The sequence below is a fragment of the Ctenocephalides felis genome, unplaced genomic scaffold, assembly GCF_003426905.1.
Source record: "Ctenocephalides felis isolate EL2017-DRISC unplaced genomic scaffold, ASM342690v1 CF-g0.4_SCAFFOLD_03570, whole genome shotgun sequence".
Lineage (NCBI taxonomy): Eukaryota > Metazoa > Arthropoda > Insecta > Siphonaptera > Pulicidae > Ctenocephalides > Ctenocephalides felis.
Genome location: NW_020539724.1, coordinates 3,256,485 through 3,278,837, shown reverse-complemented (window position 1 = coordinate 3,278,837; position 22,353 = coordinate 3,256,485). Strand labels below are relative to the sequence as shown.

At 28.6% G+C, this 22,353-nt stretch overlaps 1 protein-coding gene across 2 annotated transcripts in view; it reads right to left on the bottom strand.

The window, feature by feature from the left end:
- Window positions 1-2,793: 2,793 nt before the first annotated feature.
- Window positions 2,794-22,353, bottom strand: part of LOC113382979 — a 45,025-nt gene continuing 25,465 nt past the window's right edge. For both annotated transcript variants that reach the window (XM_026621236.1, XM_026621237.1), the window contains exons 4-8: window positions 5,107-5,496; window positions 4,823-5,012; window positions 4,577-4,760; window positions 4,243-4,512; window positions 2,794-3,211 (exon numbers count right to left, since the gene is read on the bottom strand). In XM_026621236.1, coding sequence (XP_026477021.1) covers window positions 2,915-3,211; window positions 4,243-4,512; window positions 4,577-4,760; window positions 4,823-5,012; window positions 5,107-5,482 — 1,317 coding nt within the window. In that variant the 5' untranslated portion in view covers window positions 5,483-5,496 and the 3' untranslated portion in view covers window positions 2,794-2,914. The remainder of the gene's footprint in view (window positions 3,212-4,242; window positions 4,513-4,576; window positions 4,761-4,822; window positions 5,013-5,106; window positions 5,497-22,353) is intronic.

The following is a 22,353-nucleotide window of genomic DNA, read 5'->3' as shown; positions in this document are numbered from 1 at the left end:
AACAGACCTAGAGAATATGGTAACAGGGGAAGCAATTTGGAGCTTTCATTTTTCATTTAATTTTTGTGACCAAAATTTAGGTCATTCAATAGTTTTTAAGATATGCGAGGTTGATGGGTGTCTCGCTCCGCTCTCAATACTAGTATTGAAACAGATCGTACGTTTTCAAAAATACATAATTCGATTTTGATGAAACTTGACATACATTGTTACTATACTTTACTAAGATTGTGACCAAAATTTCAAGTTGGATCATTCAATAGTTTCTGAGATATGGGATGTTCCTGGGTGGCTCGCTCCGCTCTCAATACTAGTATTGAAACAGATTGTACGTTTTTAAAAATACATGATTCGATTTTGATGAAACTTGACATACATTGTTACTATATTTTACTAAGATTGTGACCAAAATTTAAAGTTGGATCATTCAATAGTTTCTGAGATATGCGAGGTTGATGGGTGGCTGGCTCCGCGCTCAATACTAACATTCAAAGTTTAAATCATTTTTAAATATGCTGTGGACCCCTTGAATGTTGCCACTTTGGTTTATAGTATCTTTTCTGATATATTAATAATTTTTCATCGTTTTCGATTTATTCTAAATAAATATATTTCGATATTTCGATAAATTCTGAAATGACTGTTTGAAATCTTCAATGTTAAGCAAACCGTAGCTGTTGTTTAGGCGTCAAGATGCTTTCTGCTATATATTAGGGTGGCTCTTAATATGGACACTTTCGAATTTCCTTGCTCTCAAGGACTGAAATGGTTCCAAATTGATAAAAAACAATTCGCTGAAAGTTTTAGCTCTTAATATTAACTCTTAGATAGTGCGCAATTCAATCAAACTTTGTATGGAAATAGCATGGAAAAAATTTTGAAATTTAAAAAAATATTTTTAGGTATAACTTAGCGACAAATGAATTAATTTTTATTAAAAACTCGACGCTCTGCAAAATGTTTGGACATTTTTTCAAATGTTTGGACATATATATATATATATATATAATATATATATATATATATATATATATATATAATTCTCCATCTTCCGTATTCATCTCTCCAATTATGCCTGAAATGAAACCGCACTCCCCATTTCGTCTTGGCTTGGATGGTGCAGGTTGGTTGTCTGATTCACCCTGTTCTCACCCCTTTCAACCCTTTGCTCGTCGGCGTCATTCTAATGAAATCTACGAATGTCCTCGGCGCTTGATTAAATACACGGGCGAAAAATTAATTACATTTACGGCAATCAGGTATTCAGAAGTTAACTACGACCGGGTGCACAATTGTGTCGAGGTGGAATTATTTTGCGGTTATATATTTGGAGCACTAAAATATTAATAGGGAGAAAAGATTGATGTATCATGGAAACTGGGTTGGATATAAAATTAAATAACATGCAAGAAGTAGTGGACATACAAAAAAGAAGAATGGTTGGCCGCTGGGTTGCCCTCTAGAGAAAAATATTAAGAGGATGTTTAATAATCGAGATAATAGGATTTAATCTAATCTATGTTAAAAAATATATGAACAAACTCTTGTGTGATTGAACACCAAGTATTCAAACCTGAGCTATATAGAACTTTTGTCTCTGAATTTGACCTACAAACTTATATAATATTTTTGAATCTGATTATCAATCTTATATATTGTCCTTCGTGATACTAATTAGATTATATAGGTAAAGCATCAATAACAGTTTTTCAAAAATATAATTTTGAATTATCATGAAAAGTTCTTCAGTTCGAGAAAAGTTATTGATTATCCAAAATACATCTATAGCCCCAAGCAATCTAGTTTATTATTTATTAACCATCCCAAAAATTTGAAATTTTTTTTGAGTATTATTTCACTTACGACTTCAGGGTTTTCAAATAATATACATAATTTTCCTTTACATATTTTTATTAAAAATATTTTCAACAAGCAACATACAAATCAACAAAGCATGCATACATCTCTAAAATCTACGTGGTTTTTTTTAAATTACAAAAGATGTGATTTTTTTGTTATTTAATAAATATCTCAACACAAATAATTTTGACATTTTCATAACAAATACAGTATCATGTGATAAAAAATTTGCTTAAATTATTGAACAAATTTCATAAAATTGATAATACTATAAATATAATTTTTTCACATGAAGCTTAGTTATTTTTTGCAGTGATTTTAAAGCGAGTAAATAATTAGTAACTTATATTAAAATATATCTAGACAACATATAATTTGTTGTAATCACATATAAAAATATCTAAAGTTTTGTTTAAGTAATGAATATCTTATTATAATATCTATATTTGGAATATGAATAAGTACGATGATGAATAACGACAAGTTGATGTTTTTTCTGGGATACGTTTATACATTAAAATAATAACTACGTAATAAAAAAATCTTATAAATCTATAAAAATGATAATGCGTTGGTAATGAAAATAAAAAAACAAAGTTTATCTGCAAAACCTACATAGAATTTTTTTTGTACTAGTACTGGATCATTGGTAAACAAATTAATACCTACTAAAAATTTATAATTTCAAAATTCTCGAATTTTTTTTAAATCAATAGTTTTCAATGTTTTTTGCAATTGTCAAATTCACGGTCAACAACCGAAAATTTAGTCTGACATCTAATTTTTATTAACAAAAAATTTAAAATTTCTGCTGCTATAGGTTTCAGATTATTTATATCCTGTTTCAAAACTGTATGAATAATTTATATCATTATTCATATAAGGTTTCTCCATAAATAATAAGAAGAAGAATATTTTCGATACATTGCTCTGTGTACTGCAAAAGTTCGATATCAATAGTCACATTATAAGCCGCTGTTTGGTACATTATAGATTATTGAATTTATCATTCTCATCCAAAATTTAAATCCCAAAGTCAAGATTCAACCATGATTCAACCAATTATACTATTCGCCGCCGTCAAGGCAGCGATGGCCAATTCACTACTGCAAGGGTTTCTATCCCAGAATGGTCCAGGACAATCCAGCCTCTCGAAGCACTCTAAATGTACATCTCTTGATCTTGGATCACAGCAATTGATAATTGCATAAACACATCTTCCGATCCTTGAAGCACTTTGTTGGGCTGTTTGGGGTTGTCCTCCAAAACTAGAAGATGATGAACTACTGGATGATGAAGAAAATCCGCCTGATGGGCGTTGGGATTGGCTGGGTCGTTGATTTGGACGTCCCTGGGAGAAAATAGATGATTGGATTATAACTCAAACTTTACTGGAACAGCACCAAGAAATGTGCATTTCACATTAAAAAGAAGATACAATATAGTATTTGATTTTTTCCTAGTCCATTATTACTATGGCAGTCAATTTATTTGGAAAAATATTTGTACGGATTGCGATTAACTTTGGTTTTAGGGAATACATAAATACATAGTATCAGAGTGTCTTTCCGAAACATGGAAAATCAACCCTTCTTATATTGACTTTTGTATATGAGATCTCTTTGGTTGTGTGTTCGCCCTAAATAAATAGTGATTGATGCTATAGGTTCCAAAGCATAAATATTTCAGTACAGAGATCAGAAAATTTATTCTGATTAATATTTAGATAAAGAGAATCCCTGACAGTGTTGTTGTTTTCATTCTTAATTCTTGTTAAAGCAAAGAATTAATTTTAAATCTGGCTTTACTAAGAATGGTAATACAAAAATCAGAATGTAGTTAGATACCTTATAGAAAGCACATCAATAAACTGTGTCTAAACAAATAAATTCGATTTCCAATATCAATTAAAATAAAGCATACACTCTTCTATGACAAAGCTAATAAAACACGCCTTCATTCCCTAAGAGGCCATTAAAAATCAAAAACAGAAGTTTGAAACAACAAAATCTATTATTAATTTAAAAGTTCGAAGCAAATTACTTCTAAAACGTTCGCTTTTAGATATGCCACGAAGTTTAGTTCAAAAGTTAGAAATGTATTTGTGCCAGAAGCTGCAGCGTACAAAATCGTACACAAAGGAGATTAAATTGATTTTTAAAACTTTGCACTTGGAACGACAATTGAAGCTATTCATTTGTAACATCAAATGTTACTTTCCTAATGTATTAATCTTCTCCCTATGGAAAGAAATTATGAAGGGACTTGTTTTTTTCAATGATCGTCATGCACAAATCTCAGATAGTTCCTTAAAAACCTTTCTTTCCTCACAACTAAGTTGAATTATGATTAGTCGTGAGTAAATTACTATTTATCCTTTACCTCGTTCTGTTGGACTTGGTTTGTGGGACTGGATCCAGCACTTGGCCTTTTAGATTGCTCAATTTCCTGAGCATGGTTTAGAGGTGGTGCAGGCCGTTTTGTTGGAGAAGGCACTCGTGGCACTACATAGTCCCAGATTGGACGATCATCGTAGTCTTCTACTTGTCCAGGGAAACGATTTTCAATGTCAGGCTTTTCTGTTGCTCCTGGCCGATCAATTGTATTTGGACGTTTTGTTGGTCTGAAAGGTGGTAGATAGGGCCTATTATCCTGGAAAATAAACTTTAAATGAACTTTCAATTTACAAATATGTTTGGGATATATTATTACTTACATATGGATATCCAGGATTCCAATAAACTCTGTTGATAGGAAAATAACGAATGGATGTATCTGGAACCCAACGACCAATGCTAACAGGTGGTACTACTGGTAAGTAGTAGTTGGATGGTGATTGTCGTGGTAACTGATAGTAATTACCATTATATCGACGTTCAAATGGATTTACAATATCGTAACTGAAAAGAATAAAAAATTGATACATATTTGTAAAAATATGGAGATTAATTAATGTTTTTACCTTGGGCCTCCACATCTAGGAGTATATGGTAACAAACAAGGGTTACTTGCGTAAGATTCAGCAGCAACTAAATCATATGGGGCATCGGATTGTGGTTTGTCTATATCAGTGTCTTCAACTTTTTTATCATCTTTCTTATCTCCACTTGCCCTTCGAGATCGCCTGTGTTTGTGGTGTCTCCTGTGTCTTCCTATAGTAGGATAATCAATTTTTGATACAATTAAATTGTGGCAAACTATGATATACATTCAATTTGTCTTTTGTTTATATAAATTAATCCTCACCTGATCTTTTATCTTTCTTTTTATGTTTTTCACAGTCTTTACTACCTTCTTCACAAACAACTTTGGGTACCAAAGCATCATGTGAAGGTGGTATCAACGGGTTGTCATCAAAATATTTTTTATTAAACACCAGTTCTGCTGGTTTTAGTTTCTTGTCAATATTTACTTCTTCACTCTTTACCAAAATATTATCATCTTTCTTCTGAATGTCATCAGATGGAATAAGGGCAATTGGTAAATCTAAGCCTGCTTCTTTGGAAGGCTCAGGGTTGTCTATAAATATTGGATGATGTTCTTCTTTGTGGTGTTTAGCGGTTGCTAGGGATATCGTTGATGCAACTAGTAGTAGGATAAATGCTTTTTGGTGTTTTGCCATAGTTATTGTTGTTGCTGGAAATAAAAAAATTAAAATGTCAAGTTTTGCATTGATAGTGCAATTAAATTATGCTATAAATTAGCTCTTGCATTAATTATTAGGATATATTGGATAAGTGTTTTGCCAATGGTATAAAATACTACTAATTTTAAATTTACTTAATGTGACTTTAATTTAGATGGTTAGACCATTGTTGTTGAATCAAACAGTCAAGTAACTTAAATTGTTATGTTAGTACTTTGTAACAATTTTGATCCTTAGTTTGATCTTAAAAGAAAAAAACTGCTCAGATCCAGAATTAGTTTATTTATTAGGTAAATTAAGAAGACATTTTGTTGTCAATTAGGTAAATTGAAGGAGTAAAATCAAAATTTAATTTCATTTATCATGTCCAATTTATTTCTAAAGTTCCATCGAATATCAGAATTCATGGAAATCAAATACAACCATGGCAATATATCGTTTGTGAAATATCTGTGTCAATTTGTAACATTTATGACATACTGAGAAATACGATTGCATTTCGTGCTCGCATATTGCGATTTAGTAGTACTCTGGCCAATATTATACTGTTGTAGAATTCCATAGAAATCCTATACCGACCGTATAATAATTAATCGGCAAATTAATAATGGTCACTAATTATCCGATAATTATTTACGGCACGAATCTTTGTTACAATATGTATAACACATTCAAAGGCACGTGTTGTTATCGAGCTACTTTAGCACGAGTTGGATCAAACCTTTTAATTATGTTATTACTGGATGCAAATGAATACTTTTTTGTATTTGTTAAATCAGAATTTATGCTAAACCACGTTTTATAAATTATATATATATATATATATATATATATATTATAATTGTCAGACATCAGTCCTTTAAGAGGCTGCAAAGGCATTCTTCATCACTTTGTTATTTCAAGGTCTGATATTTACTCGGTTAGCTTCGGTGTAATCTTAAAAGGGAAAATGAAGACGTCCTTATAATAACATCTCGAAGAAAATTGCGTGCGCTCCTTCACAATCTAATTTTCAGGCATCTAAGATGGACGAACAACATCACAAAGTTAGATGTTCTGCTTTACATTCTTTCGAATTACTTTTTAATTTCTTTCAAAGTTACTACAGGAAAAGTTTTTTTTTTATGTGCAATCAGAGAGCAATCGGAAAGGAAGGCATTTTATATCGATCGGGGATTCTGAAAACCATCAGGGTCATTGGGGGATATTTGAATAATAACAATTGATATTGGTCTATCATATATTCATTTTTTGCTATTACGTGTTTTGTGAGCTGTATTGAGCACTAGATATTACCAAGAATAATAATTTTAATATTAGTGAATATTTCATTGACTGCCCTTACTGTTGAGATCTAGTACATTTTCAAAACTGAATTGAAATATCAAAATCGCCTTTTTAATTGTGATATAGCAGCAATATGCCAAAGAGCAATTTTCACTTGGAAAAACACATTCCTATCTGTTTTCAATTAAAAACCGATGCCACTACTGCTCGACATCGCGCTGTCCGAGAAGGGTATCGAATTTTTCAGCCAACCAACCAACTTCTGTTTGGAATCCCAATATGTTAATATAATTACTACTTGAATTATTTATTTATTTTTGAGCTATCGAAAAACGTTATGCATTTCTGGTGCTAATGATTCCTGATTTCATATGATGAACTTTTGTATTGGATACAATACAATGCCAAACTTTGATGAAGATTGAAACTTTCGTTACACTGAAAGTACTGAAGTTTTAATGAACGCGAAATAAACTCTAAAGATGATGATATGACAATGATTTAGTGGTATCATGCCAAAAGTTTTGTCTCTTCTTTCTTTAGTTTTTGTTTGTGGTATATACAAATAATAAACAAAATTTATATTTTCTCGATGAAACTAATAGAAATAGCATTTTTAGTTAAAATATACGGTTGAATTATTATGGCATATCAGTTCTAAAAAATTCCAAGTCGTTTATCAGTTTCATTTTCCATGTTTATCGAAGATAGTAGTATTTTTATTAATTAGTAAAAGTTACTGTTCTAGTTACATAAGAAAATTTAACTCGTATATAGTGTTTGATATTATGCTAATTTATAAATAATCTAAATTTCATATATACGAGTATATATATATATATATATATATATATATATGTATATATATATATGTATATATTTTAAAATTTAGGTATAAGAGGCGTTTTGCCTTAAGACAATTTGCATGAGTTCAGTAATTGACTTAACTAATGAGATATGTATTTTTATGATGTAAAAATAAAATTCATGTATGGATTTTTATTGCAAGTGAACTTCTAAATACGAGTAATTTTTTTATAATTTCTCAATTTTTATATTGTAGCGTGACTTTCAAAATTACACAATTCTTTCTAATTAAAACAAAGACGTCAGATGTGGATTGAGGAACCTCATAAAATCAACTCATAAAAGTAGGTTTCGTTTACATTTTTTTAAATTTAAATACATTATCAACCATTCGCCAATTTAAGACTTTTCTGATTTGCGTAATACGAGTTTTTTAGGATTTTGAACTTGCCAGTATCGTGTGTAAATATTTACATTAGATTTTGCTCTCTTTGAATTTTACCGAGGCCATTTTATTTAAAGAATGAAATTCAGGCTGGTTAGTGTAAGAATTTCTTATGAAAGCACTTAATTGAAATTTATTTTTCTAAACGAGTCTGATGTGATGTTTCATTCATTTATATACATTTTTGCCCACACATGTAATAAAATATATCTTCTGATGAAAGAAAAATTATAACTTGTATATTTGCAATAGGTTGCAATCTGTGAATATTGAAATAAATATTTGGGAATTATTTAGGTCAATTATGCCAAAATTAAAAATCGATGGAGCCGTCTTTGAGAAAACATCATTTGATCACACAGATTTGACTCACACACTTATCTTAATTTTGATGCCTAACGATTCAGAATGACTGCAAACGTCGAGGAATTTCATTATATAATTGTGTAACGTTTTTTGACTGATTTTTAAAAAACTTAACTATACGTCTTATACAATCGTTAAGTTTATAATACTAACAAGATATTAAAATTTTAATACAAGTAATTTGGTAAATTTTAATACAAGTAATTACCATCAAATATTATAGAACAGTTAATAAAATAATTATTTCAATATTTTAAACATGAACGAATATTTCAACTTACTTATTATTTATTTTAATTTATTAACTTATTTAACCTTACTATATATTTTAAATATTTTGCCTCAAAGTCGTTATGCTCTTTTTAATTTTAATACAAAATATCAAGATTATCGAATGAAATATAAAATAAATATTTTAAATATATAAAAAATTTAAAACAATAATCAAAATTGAAAATAAGATCTTTTATATAAATTTTACTAAATAATGATTTGAATTAGAAAATATTTTTTTGTAAATTTGAGAGTACAAAGTCAATTATTTATTTAACTAATTATTGATCATTTTCACTATAATGGTATTCAATGATAATATTAATAATAATATTGATAATTTGTACTAAATTCTTTCATTTTTCAATACAAATATCCTAAGATTTATATATATATATATATATATATATATATAATATATATATATATATATATATATCCATATTCATATAATCATATAAATTCAACTGTAAATTCAAATTAAGTGCTAATGTGGTTTCAAGGAAAGCCATTTACATTTTTGGTAACATTATATCCGAAACATATTTAAATAATTGTGAAAATCAGAAATAATTTGAAGAAAAAACTTAAAAATATAGAAAATTATTTAATTAAAATTAGTATCATGAAGAATTTGGATGTAATTTTCTGAAATAAGTAAAAACCTACTTGGTAACGAGGACAATAAATTTTGAATATTAATGAGCAAATACGACTCACCTTATTGATAACTAAAGTAATACTGTTTGCAATTCAAATTCTTATCACTGTTTCAATATTTTTACACAATATTTTATTTTAACACATTTATCTGGTGCCAAAAAAATAACTTCATTTATATATTTATTAAGTATAATTTACTATTATTACAATATTTTTTTATTAAATTAATCCTTTGCTCTGTTCGCGGATAGAGCACGCCGGTAACTGACTTTTCTCTACTCAAGTCAATCGGTTTTGTTACAAAGAAACGCGTACATGTTATCTTTACCAACAATAAAGTTTTGCTGATATGTTTAGAGGTAATTATTATGTACAATTTATTGCAATTAGTCATTCTTTAAGTAGTATTTGATAATTGCGCTTTTGTTTATTGCAAACGCCAGTTTTGTGAAAAAAACGCGGTAATAATTATCTGATTTTTTGGAAACTCACTTGTAAATAGAATTGGACAAAAGATATGACCAGAATGAAGGATTACAAATCATATGACTGTTGCACTATTTTTAAACGTATATTACTTGAGATAATACTAATTATATGGAGTATAGTAGTTCTTTATCATCAATTACCAATTGGTTTATGACCTACTAATTACAATTTAACATTTTTACTTTGACAAAGGGAAAGTTTATGATTTCACCAGAAAATACAATTTCATAACTGTTTTTTTTTGACATTTTCAGTCATTCTGAATAGTTGGATACACAAATTATGGAAATTACTATTAGTGTACGTATTGGTTTTTGTATTTGTATGTTAGCCAAAATTAGTCATTAGATTGAAGGTCTAATACTCTGATAAAATAGAAATGGTATGGTAATGCTATTTATCAGAGAATGTGCACCTGAGTTTATGATCTTAATGAAAATCCTAAAATATTACAAGAAAAATAGCTCGATTTTTCCAGAACTCCAAAGCTCTATCAAAACAATTTTGAAATTTTAATAAGTTCTCAATTTTTAAAAGTTAATATATATCAATTTTCATTGATGATGTCAAAAGAACGAATTTGGACCTTGCTTTGTGGCAAAATGCCATCTATACCTAGTGATTTTTGGTTCTTAAATTATTTTAAAACAAAATAAATTTTTAAAAAAATATAAATACACTTGTAACTTATAGAGCATGTGCTGCTTCACAATTCATAATACGTAAGATTTTTTATTTATAAATGAATTTGTTTCATTTAATGAATTTGTTTCATTTAATTTTTATATATAATACGTTTTGGCTATCATTCTAGTCTTTATAATCAGAAAATAAAGCTTAATATTCTAATTTGTTTTTTACCATTAGTGCATCAAAATTTTCACCGAAAAAGACAATAATTATAAAAATTTTCAATTTATTACATTACAAATGCACAAAAAAAAAATTTATGTTGAAATGCATGAGATTGTTTTTTTAATCATATGTAAATGACTTGATTGTCTTTTTTATAAAAAATATTTCTCTTACTGTTGTATTGCCAATTTTACCCAGAAATCATATTTAAGCTGATTTTTTTTCTTGCAAATTGTTACTGATAAGAATTTGTGATTCAATATGTCTTTGGTGACGTAAATATCTTGGACTATGATCTAGTAAATAAAGATAAGAATAAATTCATTCAAAGTGAATCATATAGTTTCGACTAACTTTTCAAAGATTTAATTTTGGGGTTGGGCTAGGTAAAGATCGATATGCAAACTTTGATATAATTACTTTGGATTTTTTTCTGTTTGAAAATGTTTACAATTGTTCAAATAGAAATACAAATAACAATGTAAAAATATAATTATAACAATGAAAATGATTAATGAATTATTTTTCATGCAAAAACTTCAGACGTAATCTACAATTCATAATTGTGTTTTTTAATATTAGGAAAATTTTTCATAATTAATTTGCCATTAGTGAGCTCCAGAATTATATTTATGATTTTGCCTACATTGTTCAATTTTTTTCACTTATTTAAAATCTAATGTTTGAATCTATGAATTTTCAAAAAAAAAATAAAATAATGTAAGTAGAAATGGATATTTATTAAAAATTATGCATCAAGTGGATATTTAAAGGATTTCTTATAGTCAAAAATTCTCAAAAATGTTTGCATAAATTAAAGAATTTCAACAATTAGAATATTATTTGAATAATATCTACATCAAATATCTAATTACCAATTACATTGAATATTAAGAAAAATAGTTATCATAAATGCAAATTAAAATACCTGAAGTTTCTAGAACACTTAGAATTTTGGATTAACTAGTTTTTTAATAAACTACTATTAATCTTAAACTTTAGAATATCAAAAAATCTAGTTCTTAATGAATTACATAATTTGAAACATCAGTATCTCAGTTTTCTAATAAATAACTATACTATAGTACACAACAATAAATTTTAATTTCAAGAAATTGTTTTTCTAATAAATTACTATAATTTTACTAAAAAAATTTGAAAAAGCTTACGAATTTAAAATAAAGTTTTAATTTTAATTTAATCATATCAGGTAATATCTAAACTCTATATCATTTCTATATCACATTTAATTTTTATATAAAGGATAAGTTAATTTTAATAATTTTTCCATCAACAAATTCATATTATTGAACTTATCAGTAATTTATTATTTTGCTTAAAAAATCTATATTTTTGTACACAAAGCTTTATGGATCTGCTAGTCCTTAATGAGCTTTATTTTATCCCAATTACCTTACTAAATTACAATTCAGCTCATTTTTAATATACTACAATCTTCACACATTTTTTGTAAATCATATGTTCAATTTTTTCGCACATGTTAATTCAATGATTTTATTTAATTATTAATGTCTTCCGTTTAAATATCCATTATATACACAAAATTTGTGAAGGCTAAACCCATCCGGCGTTTAACAAATACTTCTTCATTTTTGTTAATTTTTGGTCATATGTAAACATTTATTAAACATATGAATAATCACACATGATGTCACATTTAGCAACAAAACGTTTCTAAAGGCCTTGTATCACACCTCGTAGTAATTTTAATAGTAAAAGATATAAAATTTATAAAAAGTGATTGACATTGGTTTGTGATTAACGATATGATATATTAATTAATTTAATTGATTATCACAGTAATGGTGGTTACTCAGACTGTTAAATATGTAGTAGATATATATTGCATTACAAGATAATGATGTAAATAATGAGTAATACAATTAGATGTCAGTCGATGATTTAATTAGAACTTAAAAGATTTTCTTAATATTTTGTAAACAACGAAACTTCTATAATCAATGTATCTAAAATGTATTAAAATCACCTATGACCCTCACATTATCTATTTAACCTATCTCCGACAATAAAAAAATATTTTTGTTATCTTCACATTTTTTTAAATTTATATCATTTATATTTTTTTAATTTGTTAGTTCATTTTTTTTAATGAATAATTATTTAATACTTTTTGTGTACAATATTAAAAAAAATTATACATAGTTACATCTCAACAAAATTTAAAAGAACTTCATCCTATTGTAAAAAAATTTCACTATTTTAAACTTACTATTTTTAAACTACTATTTTAACTGAAGTGAATTTTGAAAATAAATTACTAAATTTTTATAAATTGTTAAAGAGTCCAAAGTGTAATGCGCAATCTGTCTGTGATTTCAGTTTAAATTTTATTACAAAATACTATTTAGTCATTTTCCAAGATTATATTCGTATTCCATCAAATATGTGAAAAAATATCCAAATGTTTATTTGATGTTTAAAATAAATAATCTAAATACCAACACACAGCGCTACCTCTGGATTATGTTTCAAGATTTGTTTTGTAAAGTTAATCCAGAAAATCTTGCGAAAGATCAGGTATCAGGATGAAACAAACGAATTTATTGATAAAACTATGTGTTAGTGCCATTCAGCTAAAAAAATAAGCAATTTTGTGAAACCTTCTATTGGCTCGAATAGAGGTGATATATTGGTTCGATATATTTATGCACTAAAATATTTAGGCAATTTTTGTGAGCAATTTCATTTGTTTAGAATGAGCTAATGAAAACATTATCAGTGCATTCATTATTAAGTTAGAGATGTGCTACAAAAATTTGGTGTATATAGATGCATAAATTTTCGAGTTTTACGACTTTAAAGTTTGCAAAGTTCCAAAAATATCAAAAAAGTTCCTTATTTTGACGATTACTTTCGAAGATTATACTTTCTAAGATTATTTTCTAGATTATACTAAAGCTTCAAACTTTGTAAAATAAATGGTCATTTAGGCTAAAATAATTGCAATAAACTTTTATTAAAATACTCTTTCCATTTGGCAATGAAATCGAAAAAACTGGAAATGTTGCCTGATCAGTGCACTAAAAATTTTAGGCAAAAATTATGAAAAATTTGATTCTTTCGGATTGAATTGATATTGACAGGGTTTATACCCTACAAAGTTAAAAAGCTGTCACTTTTCGAGTTATTCAACTCCAAAGACATTGAGTCGTTAAAACTTGAAATGGTTTGAACAAATCTCGTTGAGGGTAATAGATAGGTTAAAAATTTCACGAATAATAACCTATTTTAACTCGTGCAAAAGTTACAAGCAATTAAAAGTAGCCAGAGTAAAAAAATCATTGTTTTCACAATTGCTCGGCATCTGGAGTAGATACAGGTTATAGACAAGGACTGAAGGAAAGTGTACATTAGCTAAAAAATAACCACAGTATGTCCACAGATAGACGAATGAATCCCAAATGGCACTATTCATAACCTAGTACAAGACTGCAAACACCCATTTCAACTCTAAATACTCAAATCCCTCATTGAATCTAAAAATGTATTATCCTCAACCATATACGGCAATCCATGAATTATTATCGCTCCTCTTATAAACGAAATTAGATCACCTCCCATATCTCTGAAGATGTGTTCGCTAAGGAAATTCTCCGAAAAAGATATCAATTTCCAGGACATGGGAAAACCTGAGTAAGTCATCAATCGATTGACTCAGAATCGTCTGCGTCTTGGCTTGCGTCACCGATAAGGAGGCTTTGATAAGGAGAATACTGGGAGGAAGTTCAAAAGATCAGAAGCAATCATTATCGACGAGCAAAAATTTAATTATACGGATTATTATGTTAATTGTACGCCTCTCCAGCTTTATGAGACAAGAGAGTTGTGCTGGATAGAATTATTGCATTCGCGAGGTGAATTGGATGAGATACCATCGAGATCGAGAGATTGTGGACCGATAGTTTTCTCAAGTTATGAGTAATAGAAGTCTAATTATTTATAATTGGATTGTATAACTAATTAAGATAGAAAATATGTATACATACAACACATAAACATACCTACACACATATCTATCAATAATAATTTATACTAAATTATTATATGAACTAATAACGGCCTATTGTCTCCTACTCGAAGACTTAAAGAAAAATGGTCATACGATCTTGAAAAAAAAAATGACAAAAAAGAGATCTTATTGGTGATAAACTCTTTATAGGCATAAAGACCAGCATATTGCCTTAAAAATAGTGTAATATATAATATGCATACAAAACAAATGATTCTCCATTAATATAATACAGGCCACGATATCAGTTATGTATTTTTACTATTAATATAGGCCAAAGCCAACGTCTTGCAGAATCACAAAAACCTCATTTATTTCATTTTTTTATTTCTGCCCACATTCTCTTCGCAATATTTACTGGAACCCCCTAAAATATTTTATTATTTAATATCCGAGCTTTTTATTACGAGATATAAAGCGATTTATTTGTTACGAAATTTCTCAATATGTTCTAGGTCCGATAAGTTCAAGGTTTCGTCTTGTATCTTTGCAAGAATTCAAGAACATTGTTTACCATCTATAGTACCAAATAGATGGGTGCGGTTTTTCTTGAACAAATAGTCATGATTCAATTGGTAAATTTTTAAATCCGTTTCTTATCTGTAAAACATGATCTATGATGTTGTTTCCTTGGCACGAAGAATGAATTCGTGAGCTTGAAATCCGATAATTCGAATTAAATTATTTTGTAAGAGAAGATTGCGTAATGATTATTTAACCTTCCTCTGCTGATTTACTTCTGGGTGGTTATTTGACTCACGAGCAGAATCGTATCCGGAAGAAGGAATATGATTTATTTTTACTTGCATTTTTTTTACTTTACTGTACTGTTTCATTATTAGTCTACAAATTTTATCAGATGTCATTAAAATGGTATTGAATCATTTTCCTTATCTATGGAATTTCAAAAAATATATCAACATCTAAACCGTGGTGAAAGCCATCACCACGCTGATTAGTTTTTGGCAAAGGCAGATTCAGCTGTTACGGAGATACGGAGTAAAGAGTGCAGCAAATACAAATCGAGTTTTTGAGACGGCGTACTTAAACTTCATAATTGAACAAAATGTGATATATATTTTTATAAATTGAGAAAATATAATAAATAGAGATAAAAATTATATAAGCTGTTTATCTACGTAAAATAAGATTTCTGTGTTTCAACAAATTTTTGCACATTTTAAACATGCGTCACAAAATGCATAAAGTATTTATTTTTTGCTTAGTTATAAGATTTTGAAGTTTGACGATTTTTTTCGTCATGTTATAAAAATTTTATAAGCTTTTCATCTATGTAAAACAAAATTTATGTGCTTAAACAAGTTTTTGCACAATTAAAATAAATGTCGAAAAATGTGCTCGCAAAACAATTCTTATCGATTAAGATGATTATTTACCCCTTTTATGCAACTTGCCTTAAAGCAAAATGCCACTTCCATCTAATTAATTTTATATTTAACATTATATATGTTTACATACTGATCCAGAATCTCCTTGACCACTTTTTGATTAATTTTTTTCATTTTAATCAAGGTTTGTTCAGTTATAATACTATTTGTAATTCCTTGAGAGACTCGGGCTTCTTTGATAAACTTCCCTCGTTTATTAATTTTTAGAATGTTGTTCTGCGACCAATCACAATGCTCGAAAATGACGTATGTTTTTAGCGCTTATTGAGATAATTAATGTCGTTCGTTTTTTTTCGGTTTCTTTCGCCCCTTTCGCATTTTCCATAAATAGGGGGTGAGCGAAGGAAATCGCGGCAGTCGCCGGCCGGCCGGCGCCGGTGCCACCTCGGGTGGCACTGAAGTCCTCGGGGCACCAGACCGGTCGCTCCCTTTGGAGCTGGACTGGACAGGAGCCCCGGGGCCTCCGCCATGCGGAGGCGCCAGGCCATGCGGAGGCTCCGGGCCACGGAGACTCCCGGCTACGGGGACTCCGGGCTACGGGGACTCCGGGCTACGGAGACTCCGGGCTGCGGAGACTCCGGGCTGCGGAGACTCCGGGCTACGGGGACTCCGGGCTACGGGGACTCCGGGCCACGGAGACTCCGGGCTACGGAGACTCCGGGCTACGGAGACTCCGGGCCACGGAGACTCCGGGCTACGGAGACTCGTATCGTGAGAATTTGAATCTGCTTCCTTGCAGCCCGAAGTGGCCTGGACTCCGCGGCCCCGTGACCTGGGGGTCTTTGGCCGGGAGTCTCCGTAGCCCGGAGCCTCCGCATGGCCTGGCGCCTCCGCATGGCGGAGGCCCCGGGGCTCCTGTCCAGTCCAGCTCCAAAGGGAGCGACCGGTCTGGTGCCCCGAGGACTTCAGTGCCACCCGAGGTGGCACCGGCGCCGGCCGGCCGGCGACTGCCGCGATTTCCTTCGCTCACCCCCTATTTATGGAAAATGCGAAAGGGGCGAAAGAAACCGAAAAAAAACGAACGACATTAATTATCTCAATAAGCGCTAAAAACATACGTCATAAATAAATAAAACATACGCTAAGAACATCTCATTGCTTATCTCAAGCACAATGCATAAATGAACTTTTGATGGTAATATTTTTTATAAAGAATTTTTAAAGTATATAGAGTTGCTATAATTCGTTGTAGCGTGTTAGATAATATTGTAGATCGTTTAATTGTGAACACATTTCCCGAAATAAATATTCGTTTTCATTAGATGGTCTAAAAGTTATTAAAGATAAATGACGTAAAAGACTAAAGAAAAATGCGTAGAAACGATAACGATAATTTTTGAAAATAAAATATGAATGTATCTTATTAAGTAAAGTATACATTAATGTATACCATCCCAAAGAAAATTTTATAAACTATACAAAACCCTAACTCAATGATTAACAATTCATACAAAAATATTGTGTAAAAAATATTTTTTTAAAAAAGTGCACAACGTTAATAAATAGTAACTTGCAACGTTAATAAATAGCAACAGAAACAAATATATTTATGCATATATAAAATTCTTATGAAAATTACTTACATTGATATTTTTTAATTAAATTTCAACTTTTTGTGCAATATTTTCGTATTTTCAGTGACTTTAAACAGTTCATTTTAAGAAATATTAATAACTGTAAAGTTAATCCTTTTTTCCTAATTGTTCATAAAATCCTGCAAAAACACTATTAAACAATTAAGCACACATAACTATATATTTATATATATATATATATATATATATATATATATATATATATATATATATATATATATATATTTACCGTCGCGGGAACCATTATTTATTTATATTAAATCGATTCTCTTCTGTTTTTAATAATTATTGAACAAATTAAATCAAATGTCATTTGTTTACGTTTGGGGTTGCCACGGATAAAATAGAAAAGTAATAATTAATTGACAGGATGAAGAACTTTAAAAACTTGTATTTTTTTATTAAATATATGTTCATACTATATTAAATATATATTTGTCAGTAGCTAAATATAAACATATTTATCAATAATAATAATAAATTTATAAAAATATTGACATTTTAATTTGACAATAAACTTAACCGCAAATAGTGTTTTGACATAATGTAAATATCTGGTTTATTTACTATTTAGGTTAGTTTACTATTTTTCTGGAAATTTACGATCAGGAGCACTTTAACTTCATGTCTTATTTTTATTTCCACTTCTCCAGATATTTAAAGCAAATAAATCTTTAGGTAAACATAAATATATTTATAGAGATTCTGAACCGCAGGGTTAATAAGATTTTATATATTTTTAAATCATTTTACGTGAATTTCCTTGAAATCATAAAATTTTAAACGTTTGATAGAGACCATAAAATGCGGATTATTAATCGAACTTAGAAGTACATAGGAAGAAAATTTATGATTTCGAATATCGTAAAATATTATAACATTCTGACTATTATGACTATTATCATTGGGTGCATTAAGAATAAAAAATATCACTCCAATGTAGAAACAATATATTTATCATAAATTGTCTACATTTTTTAATGTTTCACTTGAAAGCTTAAGAGCTTTAAAGTACCTTGAAAAATATTATATCTCCTCATTTCTCGTTGAAAATATCTTCCTTACATTTTCCTATTTTCTAAAAACTATCATTTCATTTTAAAGCTTTTGATGTTACCATTAATTTCGTGTCATGAATATGAAGGAAAAAAATCCAATAACAGTTTGTATGATAATGTTATTCTAAAAGTTGGAAAGCCATTTCATTATTTTTTCAAACAAGGTAATGTAAAAAAATACTTTAAAGTTCAATCCTATTAAATTCAATTCTTGTGATTTGTGAAAGTGTTTTAAAAAGTTTTTGCACGATGAAAATAGTTTTATTCCAAATATTTATTTACATGCAACTGCTTTATTAGCAACTATATCTTACTGTAATGAATGATTTTTATAATTGATTTATAATTAATTTTTTAATATTTAGGAAGAAACACAAATTTTTAATAATAAATGCGTTATAATAACTAGCAAAATAGATTAGCAAATTTAAAATTTTGTACTACATCAACATAAAATTGTAAATTTAAAATAATTTCCCTCTTGTAAATTATTTTTTACCTTAAATCTATATACACAGAAGTTATCGAATAATACAAAATATTTTCTCAGATATTCTATTTTTCTGCAAGAAAATACATTGCAACAGATTTCTGAAACTTTTCAGAAAGTAAATATTTACTTGAACTTTTAAACTCTTTTGTTTGGACGATTTTGTTGTTTTATTTTGGAAAACTCCTCATACATCATAGCGCCTTCTGAAGTTTAATCTTTATAATATGAAAACTTAAAATGTTGTGAAATATACATATTTAAATATAATATAAAAATATAACATATTAGGCATATACAAAAGCTTTTTTATGGCCTTTATTTTTTTAGTACTAAAAAATACAATTTGTTTTTACATAAAATGAAATTTATACAAAAACCTCGAAGAATTTTTTTTCATACTCAAACATGAAATTCTTTTTTTATTTAGATAAAAACTAAATGAATTTGCAACTAGTTATGAACTTATAAAATATTTATTTATTATATATTAGTGAACTGTACTGTGAATTTCAAATTATACGATTTATTATCTGGGCAGATTTTTTTAAAGGCTTTAAATATGTTCATTCATTAATTTCCTCTATTTTTTTTATTTTAGTCTTGAGGTATATAGTTTCTAAAAGGCATATGAAAATTGTGTTTCATAACTAATTATTTATTTATTTTATTTTAATTAAGTATTTAACATCTAATGTTCCAATGTTTTTCTTTAATTTTATTAGTATAATTTTTTAATAAATAATAATATAATTTTTATTTGTTTCAGGTAAGCTTTATAAATTCTTAGCATGCTTTATACCCATATCACAAGTGATCCAGGCAACTATAAGGTAAAAAAAAATGAAATATCTATAGACTATATGTATTTATATATAATATATTTTTATTATATATAATATATATTTTTATTTACATATAATATATATTTTATTATTTCATAAATTACTTTTTGAGTAATAAAGTTAAAGTTGAAGGATACACTTCAATATTTAAAATATTTATTTATTAGGATGTTTTTGAAATTAATTCTTTTGAACCTGAGGATCTAAACGAATGCATAATCTAATTCCAAAATACCATAAAAAACTGTGTTTTTTTCTACAATTTTTTATTATGAAAACATTAACTATTTCTGCTCTAACTACATCATTGTTTGCTTTTTTGTCATAGAGCTCTAAAATAGTACTTCCAAAATTCATTTGTCTTACCTATCTACGTTGTCGGTTACAAGTAGTTTTTTTAAGTAAAAAAATCCTTTGAAGTTTTATAAACATTGTTGACACTGATTAATGGTCATTGTCATTAGTCATAAACCCACTCGATTCGTGGACACTTATGATAGAAAAGAGCTGGTTCTACTTTTTTGATGGATTAACTAAATATTTACTATTGCAGTACGATCTTTATTAAATTCTAGTATTTTATTAAAATATTGAGCATAACTTTGTACTTCAGATGTTTTAAACACTAATCAAGAAATAATCTTTAAATAATAATCAAGAAATCGAGGGTTTTAACTTGATAAAATATAATCGAAATCAGTAGTCTATTTTTTATATATCAAAACACTCATTTTGATCTGACTCGCATGTATTTACACAAAATATGAACCATGACTTCCTAAATATTTTAATAAGTCTTCATCTCATTCGTTCCCAATTTATATACCTAGTGCCAAAAAAATATTTTTTGGATTTTTTTTAGTATAAAAAATAACTGATTGTAAGTTTGAATAACCTGATCGTATGTGGTATATAAGTAAAAGAATCACAAATTATTTGCAAGTGCCAGTCTAATGTGAAACTGATTTCATTCAAATAAAAATTGCACATTTGGAGATTTAAGGGTTTGATATATTATTTTCACGCTTTTTTGTTAATTCATTAATTTTTAATTTTTAATTACGAAACAGAATCCGAACAATCATTTTTGGCATAGATTTGTATGGTACCTACTTTCCCTCAAAAATTGATGTAATTAAGTGTAAGAATTGATCAATATTTGCATATTCAAAGCTTTGCCAAACTATCGGCTGATCCATTAAATTTGTAGATAGACAGTTTGGGTTTTTAAAAGACGCTTTTAAGCTTGAGTAATTAAAAAAATACTTTCGGTAATAGATGTAAATACCACAAGTAAAAAATGAAATTCTTTTCTCCCAAGGTAGATATAAAGCCAATATTATCTATCAATAACAAGAATCGTTGTCTTTGATCTTGAATATGCGGCCTGAATCCAAAGTTTGTTTATATCTTTTTTATAAATCCCGATTTTCAACTACACTCCGGATAGACGGCGCGCTTTTACTGTGATGATTTTCTTTATCGCGAGAGCTAATGTCAACACGAAAATCTGAAAAGCTGCTGACAGAAATCCTCTTAAGGAAAAACGAAAACTCCCCTAACACGCGATCGGACGCTTTTCTTCCTGCGTTTATCGCGGAAAACTGTTATTCGTTGCCGGGTAACAGTCTTTTAGGACAAGCCTCGTCGTGTACGGTTCAGAAATCAGAAAAATTGAGAAAATAGGATGGAAAATGATTATTGACAAACATTGGGATATTGGTGAAGAAATTAAAAAAATTTCAACTTGGAAAATCAGAATGTTTATATAGATCAAGTTTTGATTACTTGCTGGAATATGAAACTTGGCAAATTACTTGGCAAACCAGAAATATAAAATGCTTCTTGATAAATTTTGAAATTTTGATAAGAGTAAGAAAAGGCACAAAGATCCATATTGACTTTGAGCAATTAAATTGTGAAAACCAAATAATTTATATTACAACAATAATAACTGGTTATACATCTTTTTCCGTTGTTAAGAAATTCCTAACTTGTTTTTGACAAATTGGTGGTGGACCTTTCTACCCGCGGATCTTTAAGCTCCGCTCTACCCGGCTTGGTAGGAAAACGAAGTGTCATGATAAATGACAAGTTACTTGGCAACTGAAAAATTTGGAAAAATCAGAAAGTTTTTATTTTTGTAGATAATCATGATATGGTCACTTGAAACATCGTGCAATAATTAGAAAATTAATCAGTTTTACAGCATAA